The 12015-nt window shown below is 40.3% G+C and overlaps 3 protein-coding genes across 3 annotated transcripts; all 3 read left to right on the top strand.

The window, feature by feature from the left end:
* The first annotated feature begins 2763 nt into the window (after nucleotides 1–2763).
* Nucleotides 2764–3724, top strand: LOC115726442 (dirigent protein 22-like). Its single transcript, XM_030656303.1, has 2 exons — nucleotides 2764–2898; nucleotides 3152–3724. Exons 1-2 carry the CDS (start codon nucleotides 2764–2766, stop codon nucleotides 3722–3724), a joined length of 708 nt encoding a protein of 235 aa, XP_030512163.1.
* Nucleotides 3725–7828: 4104 nt separating this feature from the next.
* On the top strand, nucleotides 7829–8399 carry LOC115726443 (dirigent protein 19-like). The gene has a single exon (XM_030656304.2). It carries the CDS (start codon nucleotides 7857–7859, stop codon nucleotides 8397–8399), a length of 543 nt encoding a protein of 180 aa, XP_030512164.2. The 5' UTR covers nucleotides 7829–7856.
* A 2607-nt stretch (nucleotides 8400–11006) lies between these two features.
* Nucleotides 11007–11549, top strand: LOC115733243 (dirigent protein 19-like). The gene has a single exon (XM_030663907.1). It carries the CDS (start codon nucleotides 11007–11009, stop codon nucleotides 11547–11549), a length of 543 nt encoding a protein of 180 aa, XP_030519767.1.
* The last annotated feature ends 466 nt before the right edge of the window (nucleotides 11550–12015 follow it).

The raw sequence follows: 12015 nt of genomic DNA on the forward strand, positions 1-12015 counted from the left end.
CTTTTGCCCAATATAGTCTATCAACTTTAGTTTAAAATGCAATGTTATCCTGAGCTTTAAATGTGTTCAATACGTTTCATGAGCTTTAGCTTAATGTATAATATCGTCCACGAACTTTTGACTTGTTCAACGTAGTTCCCAGACTTTTGGTACATGTTTAATTTAGTCATTGAACTGTATGAAAATATTCAATGTTGTCGTTCTATTAATTCTAATTCAAGGATTACATTGAACATTTTCATAGAGTCCAAAAACTAAATTAGACATGTATCAAAAGTTCAGGGACCACATTGAACAAATTTAAAATTCATGGACTAAATTGTACATTGGCCCAAGTTGGACTTTTTGTGTCATTAGCCCTACTAGGGATGAGGTCTGTCCCGGTTCATCTTAAACCTACCCATCGGAATAGGTTCTTCAAATTTTGAATCTGAAACTTACCCTTCATACCCTGAAACATAGAACCTAACTTGTCACGGGTTGCAGAGACTACCTAGGTTCCATGTGTATTTTCAATTGAATGATTGCAATGAATCTTGACCTTTGATAACCACCATTTACTACTACAATTTGCTGAACACACACATATCTAGACACATGAAGAATATGAGATATTAACAAAGTAAAAGTCTCAATCATAAATATCGCCGAAAATAAAAGCTCATACTATTGGTTGCGGATTACACGTTCATAATCAAATATCATGGAATATTGTAAATTTCACGAAGACATATAACAACAAATCACACAGACTTGTTTTAGATTGGAACCTAGAACCTACATGTTGGAACCTGTTTCTCAATCTTTGAAACTTGAAACTTGGCATGCATAACTTAGAACCCGATACTAGTCCGGATCTCCGATTTTTGATTCTACCTTAGAACATGCCCACCCCTAATTAATACGTTGACATTGCTCTACCTTGTCGGATGTTCCCACCTAGTCTTCATGCCACGTTAGATCTAAATGTGATAAATTACCCATTACTTTCTATTGAACACTCAAGTTGCGCACCCATGATTCTAGGATCACAGATTAATCCCACAAAATACTTGTCCTATCCCAAGATCGACATGTAATATACGTTGATTGCACGTCTATGCTCTCGATCCCATCATGGAGTTCGTGCAACTACAACTATGTCGGCATTGACTTTCTGGTTGTATCATATAAAGCAGACATCCATTAATCGCAAGAACAATCTGTAGCACATGTAGCATAATTTCTCATGAATGTGTCATGTTCGAGTACCCTACAAGAATTCTTAAACTATCAATCTACCGCTGTGTACAACTTGCATAATTCTGTTTTGGCTTGTTTAAGTACCGTGTGAACAAGTAGAAAGTCGATGAAAACTTCTGTATAGTTAAAAAATAGAGCAAAAAGTCTACGGGCGGAACCATATATCAACATTATTAGCCTATTTAGCACACCTCAAACCAGTCTCCCTTTCGTCAGGGGCTCACCGCAACACAAGCTTCGCCATCTTGGCCTTCTTGTTTTCTCTCACCTTTCTCACTGTGATAAAATCCTAGGGATTGTTCACTCGAGAACTGTAGAGCAAAGCTTAAATGCAAAAGGCTTAAGATTGAAAATTATTTAAATTTGATTGTTGTGTGGAGTTTCCACTTTGATCGTCCGTTTATTGATTCAAACTTGTTTTATTGCTTGTGATTATCAAAAAGAGCTCAGAAACAAACTTGTCTTTAAAAAACAATAAAACAAACAATCGAGTAATGGGCAAAGTGGGAGACGACAAAAAAAAAATTAAAATAAAAGGGCAAAAGTGGGAGAGAAAGTGTGGGACCCACCTTAAACCTTGACTTAATTTCGATTTTTTTTTCTGTTTAGTTGTCGCAATGTCAATGGTAATCAATAATTGACAAAAAAAAAAATGGTAATCAATCACAATGACATGGCACTACAAAAGTACCAATTATATTTTCTCCTACTTGACTTTTTTTTTTCTGGATTGTCACAATGATTGTTTACAAAAATGACACGGAATTCCCAATTGCCTTTTTATTTTCATTTTAAGGCAAAAGTAAAAAGTAACTTTTTTTTTTGTCCCATCACAATTTAAAATATTAGATTAGGTTTCAAAAAATGTATGAGAAAATCATGCCGAATCTATATGCAATATTTATATACTATTTCAAAGTTTTTTTTTTTTTGGAGCAACTCCTATTTCAAAGTTTTCGAGCTAAGAAAAGTTAAAGTTTGTTAAGACTTAGATTAAATCAAAAGATAAAATTGTCCGGCCAGAGTCAAACAACAGATTCTAAAGCAAAGTACCCACCAAATTGTGTGGGCCCCATTGGAGATGGCCCACCTCAAAATCCAAAGCTGGTGGAGTTATTTTAGCACACTCAGGTGGTGGATAGTGGATACCGTGAAGGAATTGCTTAAAATATTATCTAAATTTTAAAAATTATCAAAGGTACACATGAATTTGCGTGTCGACGTACTATGAAAGTTTCAAGAGTTTCGAGTTAAAAAAAAGCTAAAGTTCATCCACCGCAAGATTTAGATTAAACAAAGAATAAAGTCTATCCAAATGATAAGATAAATGGTGGTTGCGAGTACTACATCACTGGCTAAAGTGGTGTGCATTTTTTATTTTTATTTTGAGCCAATGAGAAATTGACACATGTATATATATGGCGTGGAATTGATTTATAGCAATTAAGAATCTCCACCCATCTTCCTTTCTCATTCGTCTACCATTGCACCCACCGTGAGTCCACACCGCCATCCCTACCAATGCCTCCCTCCGCCGTCACTACTGGCAGAGTCGCCATGGACTTCGCCCGTCCTCTTTGCTCGTCCATGGCCGGTTCCTTCATATCTGCGGTCGTAATGCTTGACAAGCGCAAAAGCATGGGCGTTTGGTCACTCGTTTGCTGGCTTTTCTGAATTCCTATAGTAATGGTTTTGTTTCTTTTTTAAAAGTACTATATATATATTATCGTTTTCACAACCTATTCCTATATTATATCTTCTCGCATTAGAAATGTGCGTACTTATTTTCTTCATCTTGACTCCTGATCGAGTCACACTTGGGACACTATAATGCACGAGATTAAGCCGCTACATTGCCAACTCGTGCACCCAAAACTAGCTTTGTTATTTTTCTTTCTTGCTGACCTAGTCTGTCATTCCCTTCCCAGTTCCCGACGCTGTGGCCTTAACCCTAACGAAGCTCTTTCTCTTCTCATTCCTTGTTTCTTCCACTGTACCCACTGCGAAATCCGAACTCCTGACCTCCAAGCGCGAGAAGCTCTCTCGCTTCCGCGTTTGCGTTCATGACAAAATCTCTGGGACCAATGCCACTGCAGCAACCGTAGCTCAGGCTTCGACCACCAATCAGTCCGCCACGTCATTCGGTCTAGTAAGGGTTTTCGACGACGTGCTGACCGTGGGCCCCGAGATGAGCTCGAAGAAGGTGGGTGTGGTACAAGGCATGCTGGCGTTCGCATCCCAACGCGAGGTGGCCTTGTTGATGTCGGTGACCATCATGTTCACGGCGGGGAAGTATAACGGGAGCGGTTTGACCGTTGTGGGGAAGAACTTGGTGTCATTGAAGGTGAAAGAAATGCCTATTGTGGGGGGAACTGGTCTTTTCCGATTGGCCTGGGATTATGTTCAGATTAGCACTTACTCGTTGGATTTTAAGAATGGACTCTCCGTCCTTACGTATGATTTCTCTGTGTACCACTATTGACGGTCTCCCTAGGTTAAACTTTGGAGTTGTTTCTGTTTGGTTCAATAACAATAAAAACGTAATTGAACTCTTAGGGAGAGATTCTTCACCAAAAAAAAAAAAAAAAGACTCTTAGGGAGAGAGCATGAAAGGGTTTTATGAGAAGTTTGGAAGATTTTCTCATTATTCTACGGACAACGCATCGAGCTCTCTAGCTCCGAGAGTCTTGTTGTTCACAAGCGAATTTTCCATTCATTCCCCAACATAGGATGAACCTACACGATGCCATTAGTCATAATAGTTCAAAAAAAGACATAAGAGTACCATAAATTTGGAGAGTCAAAACAGACTGCTAATTTTACCATCACCCAAAAATTATTACATAATCAATTTTGTACATGAACTCCTATCGTAAGGGATAGGACATTGCGCAATGATAGCACAACAACACAGGACACCCTCAAGCAAATACCAAATGAAGACCACATGTGTACAAGATGAGATCCTTTTGTACCGTCAGTTTTTTCCGTCCATTTTCTCATTCATCCGATCCATCGTGAAGTGATGGTTATAACATGAAGTATTAAAGGTTGAAATTTGTTGAGAAACCAACGGAAGCAAAGAGAAGTGGATCTGTGCACATAATCCACATTTGACCAACTTTTCTTCCGCATTCATCCTAAGAAATTCATCGGTTCATGTACGTAGGTCATGAGCAAATGCGCCGCAAACGAGAGTATATGATGATTTGACTAGTAAAGTTGAAACAGTACATTTATCAAAGTAAAGTTCATCGGCGTGCATGACCAAATTCACTTGTAAAGAGGTGTGCACGCAAGCATATATTGGCCAAAGGAAGCTACTACCCCGATAGTCTGACAGTACTATTATTATTTCTGACCTCACGATTTTTTAATTAATGAATGCTTTATACAAAACACCCAACGATGGTGTGTGGATCTACAGTCAGAAATAACTGACAGTGTTATCAGATTATCATGGAAGTAGTTCCCTTGGCCAAATATGGCCAATGAGGGAAATTTTAACAATGTTCGTTGTGGTCAATCAAGTACGACCAACTTCTTTGGTCGGAGGGCTACTCTATTTGGGCTAAGGAAGGGAAAGAGAAAAGGAAGAGAGATGGGTTTTAGGGTGCTCTTTCGAACTTCGTCAATTAGTAAATGATACAAAATTAATGGAGAGTCTACCAAGAAAATTATCAAAAAAGTTCTAAACGTATCGTAATTGTGCCAAGTCAGTTCTCAACTATTTTTTTTTTCCAATTGAGTCATAAACATTTTGCATTTGTGCTAATTCAGTCTATTTGACCAAATTTTATAGGCGCATACATGGACTTTTTTTATTTATTTTTCTTTTCTTTTCTTTTCTTTAATTTTTCTTTTTCCTGGACTTAGGGCCGGCAAAAGAAAAAAAAAGAATATAAAAAATCAAAATAATAAGATATCATTAAAAAATCAACGTCATCGTTGGCAATGTCACGTTGTCGGGTTTTTTTTTTTTTTTTTTTGTGGTTCTCCCGAGTCTGCCTACAAATACTGATACTTCTAATGGTACAAAAATTTATCACATCCTTTTATTACAAGACAATTTCTTGAACTGTAAGTGTGGGGTCGTTGTATCACTAGCATTATTCTATTCTGGTTTGTTAAGCTTCGCCGGACGTGCAAAAAATTAGAAGTCGTGCTGCTCTCCCTCTGTCTTCCCCCCCCTCCCTCTCGCCCTCCTCTTCCGCAGCCCACCACCCCCTTACCATTTTTTTAAAGTTATTTTCATCTTCTTTTTCCTTTTTCTTGCTTTTCATATTTGGATGTTTTTCTCTTCCGATTTAGCCTAGATCTAGAAGCTTTTCTCTCTCATTTTTTAAATATTTTTTTCCCGATCTTGTTTAGACTTAGGATTTTCTATGCGTATGTTTTCGGAGTTTCGCTCTTCTCGGGTTTCGTTGGTAAACAAGTCTAGTTTTGAAGGAGATCGGAGAAGCTTGCTCATGTCAAATCGATGCATGTTCAACCTTTTTGTTATGCTCAGTGATGGTGATCGGTTGACGATTATGGTGTGAAAAAGAGTCATAAACCTGCTCTTTGAGCCCGTAACTAAGATTTCTCTTATTACCTCAAGGTTGTATTGTTATCAAGTTTTTTGGGAAGTATTTTGGTTTGCAGTTGAACTATAATATTTCTCGCTTGTATCATGAGAAAATGAATGAAATAAAATGTTACTTTTGACCAAAAAAAAAATCAATGAAATCTTTTCCGTAGTCAATGGAAGCTTTTCTGTAGTTAAGATATATATATATATATATATAGAGAGAGAGAGAGAGAGAGAGAGAGAGAGAGAGAGAGAGAGAGAGAGAGAGAGAGAGAGAGAGAGAGAGAGAGAGAGAGAGAGAGAGAGAGAGAGAGAGAGAGAGAGGAAAATTTTTTACCTTAAGGGAACAAAATCACTTGCCTAGACTCCGACTCGATCCATTATAGTCGGGGTCATCACGTTGACCCGCATATGAATTCTAATTCGTTTCATATGTGAGTTTCACGAAATTCAATGGCTTTAAATATGGATCTAAGTCCAGAGTTTCCCCCTAAAAAAGATACATTTGCAGGGGAGATATAATGAGGAGAGAGAGAGAATCAAAAGGGAAAGATCAACAAATAGAGAGTGTATATGTAGGAACACGATAAAAAGAGTGCCATAATCTGCACTACCATCATGTGAACTTGACGTAAAATATGTAGAATGGCTAGAGCTATATGAGTCGTCGATTTTTGTATTGCAGCATATAGAAAGTCTGGAGTGTATCTCTTATTTTTTTCCCACCGGACACGGGGCATTTGACTTTATTTCTTCTGTTATTTTCCGCGAAAGGAGGAGCAATATCGGGCACAAGAGGCGCTACTTATAAATGCCTCGTCCGCACATGCACCGTCACATGCCATAGATTATATAATCTTGCAAGTGACTTTCTCTAACTCGAATTTCGTAGAAGAGCAATGAATCCATAATGACCCTAACCTCTCATACCAGTTCGTAACACCAACGCGGGACCGTGAACAAATGAAACGATTTGAGTAACAAATAAGTAGATGAATAGAACCTGAACATAGCGGTCTTACGTGATTTGATTGTGTGCCTAGTCTACGGGGACAGATCGACGAGATGGAGCCACTATAATCTTCAAATGTGATATTACAATCTGTCATTCACGCTCATTCATGAATGTTCCCCAATCATGAATTAAATTCGAACCCCTCTAGGAAAAAAAAATCCTCACACTCTCAACTCTCATGGATGATGACGATTCTCCACACTCTCTATGCCTCTCGCCAGTTTTCACACGGGAGGTGCGATGGGAATCAGATTTGCCGAGAGGTTTTGAGCTCTAAACTCCCTCAGGTAAATGCAAATATCATTTGACAAATTTTTTCAAAGAGTTTTCAGAAGATGCATTTCCAAAAGACCTGTAAAGGCCTTTAGCCCAATGCAGATCTCAAGGTGCTTAGAGTTTTGAGCATTTTTGGAATACAAATGCAATGTTTTTTTCTCCTCACTTAGCCCTCGATCAACTCTCATAATTCAGAAATGTCTCCACCTCTCGTGACGCCATCGGCAATGGTTCAGGCTACTGACGAGGGGCCGCCGATGCCTGATCTCGCCGCCAGCAGTTGGGTGGCAATGGCGGCAGATCTAACATCGCTAATATTCATTAGATGCTTCTGACAGAGATGGGTTCTGGTTTGTTTAAGGTTTAACTAATGTACTTTCAAATTGCTTGACAAGCACAAAAGCATGGGGGGGGTTTGGCCCCACGTTCGCAGGCTTTTTTTGAATTCCTAGAGTAATGGCCAACTTTTAAGATGAGGCCGTCGTAAAAGATATTCCTTTTTGTCTCATTTTTATAATTAAAAAAAAAAGAAGAGAAAAAAATCTCGTGTTCACAACCCATTCCTATATTGTATCTTCTCGCATTAGAAATGTGCCTTTCTTCATCTTGACTCCTGATTGAGTCACACTTGGGACACTATATAATGCACGAGATTAAACCACCGCATCGCCAATTCGTGCACCCAAAAACTAGCTTCGTGATTTCTCTGCCTGACTGACCTAGCCTATCATTCCCTTCCCAATTCCCGCCACCATGGCCTTAACCCTAATGAAGCTTATTCTCTTCTCATTCCTTGTTTCTTCCACCGTACTCACTGCAAAATCCGAACTCCTAACCTCCAAGCGCGAGAAGCTCACTCGCTTCCGCGTGTATATGCAGGAAAAATTTGCCGGGAGCAACGCCACCGACATAACCGTGGCCCAGGCATCGACGACTAACCAATCCGCCACGTCATTCGGTCTAGTAAGGGTTTTCGACGATGCACTAACCGTGGGCCCCGAGAAGAGCTCGAAGAAGGTGGGCGCAGTACAGGGCATGTTCGCATGCGCATCCCAAAGCGAGTTCGCCTTGTCGATGTCCATGACCTTCACGTTCACGGCGGGGAAGTACAACGGGAGCACTTTGACTGTTGTGGGGAGCAACTTGCTGTCGTTGAAGGTGAGGGAAATGCCTATCGTGGGTGGAACTGGTCTTTTCCGGTTGGCCCGGGGTTATGTTCGGACCAGCACTTACTCGTCGGACCTGAAGAATGAACTCTTCGTCCTTGCATATGATTTCTATGTGTACCACTATTGACGGTCTCCATAGGTTAGGCTTGGGAGTTGTTTCTGGTTGTTTCAATAACAATAAAAACGTAAGAGTACCATAAATTTGGAGCCCATATGAAGGATTTTGCTAACGTAGCAGTCTTTGAGTAATTATGAAAATAACAGTATATTGTGAGCCACAAATTCTTAAAAGAGACCTCACAATAATTTCTAGTTGTTTATTATTTTTTATAACCCAAAACATACTATTAGTCTTATACTCACCCAAAAATTGTTACACGATCAATTCTCTGCATGAATGCCTATGGCAAGTGATAGGCCATTACGCAGCGATAACACAACTGAACAGGACACGCTCGAGCAAATAGCAAATGAAGACCCCATGCATAACATTTGTGATCTACGAGATGATATCCTTTTGTGCTGTCAGCTTTTTCCTTCCATTTCTCATTCATCCGATCCTTCGTGAAGTGATAGTTATAACATGAAGTAATAAAAGTAAAAATTTGCGGAGAAACCAATGGAAGCAGGGAGAAGCGGATCTTCGTGCATAATTTATATTTGCGGAACTTTTCTTCCGATCTGTCCTAAGAAATTCATCGGTTCATGTACGTAGTGCCACATAGACCCTGTGATATACGAGAGTGTGCGATGATTTGACTAGTAAAGTTGAAACAGTGCATTTATCATCTTAATGTTCATCGGCGTGCATGACCAACTTTATACACAATCAATTGGGTCTGTGGGCTACTCTATTTGAGTTAAGGAAGGGAAAGACAAAAGGAAGAGAGATGGGTCTTAGGATATTCTTTTGGACTTCGTCAATTAGCACATGATACAAATTTAATGGGGGGTCTGCCAGGAAAATGTCCAAAACCTATTAAATCTATTGCAATTATGCCAATTCAGTTCTAATTTTTTTTACCAATTAAGTCTTAAACCTTTTGTATTGTTCCAATTCAGTCTATCGGACCAATTTTGATAAAAAAAGAAAAAGAAAAAAATAACCGACGTGGAACGTTAGCTGTCCTACATGACATAGCTGGCGTTGCTGTTGAAAAATTTTAATAATATTTTAAAATTTTTCGACCTTTTCTATTTTTATTTTCCTTTGATTTTTTGCTGTGTTTTTTTATTTTTGGCCGACGAGGGTCAAGAGCCTCATCCAATGGGCAAGGGCCAGCTCACTCGTCACCGTGGGCGAGGGCGCAAAGGCCCCGGCTAGATCTGGGCGAGGGCCATGCCTGCCACCAATGAGGCCATGAAGGCTCTCGATCGCCACCGACAAGGCCACAATGGCCTCTCGCAGGGTCTTTAGGCTGAAAAATAGAAAAGATAATATAACATAATAATAAATAAAATAGTCAAATTTTATTAAAATTATCCACGTCAACGATGGCCATATCACGTAGGATAGTTGACATCCACATCAGCTATTCCCGGCCAAAGTTGGTCGGATAAACTCAATTGACAAAATGTGAATAGGTTTAGGACTCAACCGACAAAACGAATGACAAAGCGTACGTGGTCCGTAGATATGGATCTAAGGCTAGAGTTTCCCCTAAAAAAAAAGATACATTTGCAGGGGAGATATAATGAGGAGAGAGAGAGAGAGAGAGAGAATCAAACGGGAAATATTAACAAATAGAGAGCATATGTCTAGGAACACGAGCATGTGACTTTACTTCTTTCGTTATTTTTTGCAGAAGGAGGAGCAATATCGGGCACAAGAACCGCTACCCATAAATGCCTCGTGCGCACATGCATCTTCACGTGCCACAGATCAAAATTAATCTTCGAATTTTGCAGAAGAACGATCAACCAATAATGACCCTAACCTCTTATAACAACTTAAAACGCGAACGCGGAGCCGTGAGCAAAATGAAACGGTTTCAGGAACAAATAAGCAAACGAATAAAACATGAACCCAAAGGATTTACATGATTTGACCGTTGATGTGTTCCTATCGCCACCATACGTTTAACATTATTGTGTGTCGTCTCATCGTTCAACCGTCGCCCCGAGCCGCGGTAATACAGAGGATGCAAGCATTAATCAACTAGTTCAGTTCTGAGCTGAGGAAGCCCATAATGGGGAATACGAGGCTCGCTAGAATGCTTGAAAGCTGCTTGGCACACTGAACCGAGAACGTCCTATTGCTTTGACTCATGCCCGTTACTCTTGGGTGAACTAAGCTACCACCATAAGGGTGGATGGCCGCAGATCTAAGGTCGTTAATCTTCATTAGATGCCGCTGACAGATGGGTTCTGGTGTGTTTGAGGTTTAACGAGTGTACTCTCAAATTGCTTGACAAGCACAAAAGCATGAGGGTTTGGTCACACGTTTGCTGGCTCTTTTGAATTCCCAGAGTAATGGTCAAACTTTTAAGGTGAGTTCGTCTTAAAAGATATTCGTTTTGTGCCTTTATTAAAAATAAAAATAAAATATCTTGTGTTCACAACCTGTTCCTCTATAATATCTTATCGCATTGGAATTGTGTGTACTTGTTTTCTTCATCTATATACTGCACGAGATGAGACCACTACATCGCCAACTTGTGCACCCAAGAACTAGCTTTGTTATTTCTCTTCCTTACTGACCTAGCCCATCATTCCCTTCCCAATTCCCGCCGCCATGGCCTTAACCCTAACAACGCTCATTCTCTTCTCATTCCTTGTTTCTTCCACCGCACTCACTGCGAATTCCGAACTCCTAATCTCCAAGCGCGAGAAGCTCACTCACTTCCGCGTGTATGTGCATGACAAAATTGCCGGGAGCAACGCCACGACCGTAACCGTAGCCCAAGCGTCGACCACCAATCAGTCCGCCATGTCATTCGGTCTAGTAAGGGTTTTCGATGACGAGTTGACTGTGGGCCCTGAGAAGAGCTCGAAGAAGGTGGGTGTGGTAGAGGGCATGGCGGCATTCTCATCCCAAAGCGAGGTGGCCATGTCAATGTCCATGAACTTCGTGTTCACGGCGGGGAAGTACAACGGGAGCGGTTTGACCATTGTGGGGAGGACCTTGCCCTTGTTGAAGACGAGGGAAATGCCTGTTGTGGGTGGAACCGGTCTTTTCCGGCTGGCCCGGGGTTATGTTCAGACCAGCACTTACTCGTTGGACCTGAAGAGTGGGCTCGGCGTTCTTGTGTATGATTTCTCCGTGTACCACTATTGACGGTCTCCCCAGGTCAAGCTTGGGAGTTGTCCTTGTTTGGTTCCATGACAATAAAAGCTTAAATTAAACTATTAAGGAGACAGCATGAGAAGTTTTATGATAAGTTTGGAAGAGTTTCTTATAATTCTGTCGACAGTGCATGATTGGAAACCGGTCCAGCTCTCTAGTTACTGTCGCGACCTAAAAAAAAACGAGTTTATTTTCGGGCTAATGGATTATCAGGTTAATTAATTAACTAACCTAACTCGGACTCTCCCAAGTCCATACCAAATCGCAACTTAAGATTCAAATAATTAACATGCAACGTGTTTTGAATTGGAGTCGCCACTAATCATTTTCGGTAGGTTGATTAGAAACCTAAATAAAATAGCGGGAGAAAACTATCTTATTTCCGTGAACCAGAGATTTTGAATTCGGGGATTTGGTTACGTCAGATTTCTCTAACGCCCTTTCGGTACCATTTTCA

This window comes from Rhodamnia argentea, chromosome 10 (genome assembly GCF_020921035.1).
Source record: "Rhodamnia argentea isolate NSW1041297 chromosome 10, ASM2092103v1, whole genome shotgun sequence".
NCBI classification, from domain to species: domain Eukaryota; kingdom Viridiplantae; phylum Streptophyta; class Magnoliopsida; order Myrtales; family Myrtaceae; genus Rhodamnia; species Rhodamnia argentea.

Bases quoted from the DNA above. Each gene is read 5' to 3' on its own strand.
- LOC115733243 (XM_030663907.1), top strand. From the start codon at position 11,007: ATGGCCTTAACCCTAACAACGCTCATTCTCTTCTCATTCCTTGTTTCT.
- LOC115726442 (XM_030656303.1), top strand. From the start codon at position 2,764: ATGCCTCCCTCCGCCGTCACTACTGGCAGAGTCGCCATGGACTTCGCC. The intron at 2,899-3,151 runs GTTTGCTGGCTT...TTGCTGACCTAG, and splicing joins GCATGGGCGTTTGGTCACTC to TCTGTCATTCCCTTCCCAGT.
- LOC115726443 (XM_030656304.2), top strand. From the start codon at position 7,857: ATGGCCTTAACCCTAATGAAGCTTATTCTCTTCTCATTCCTTGTTTCT.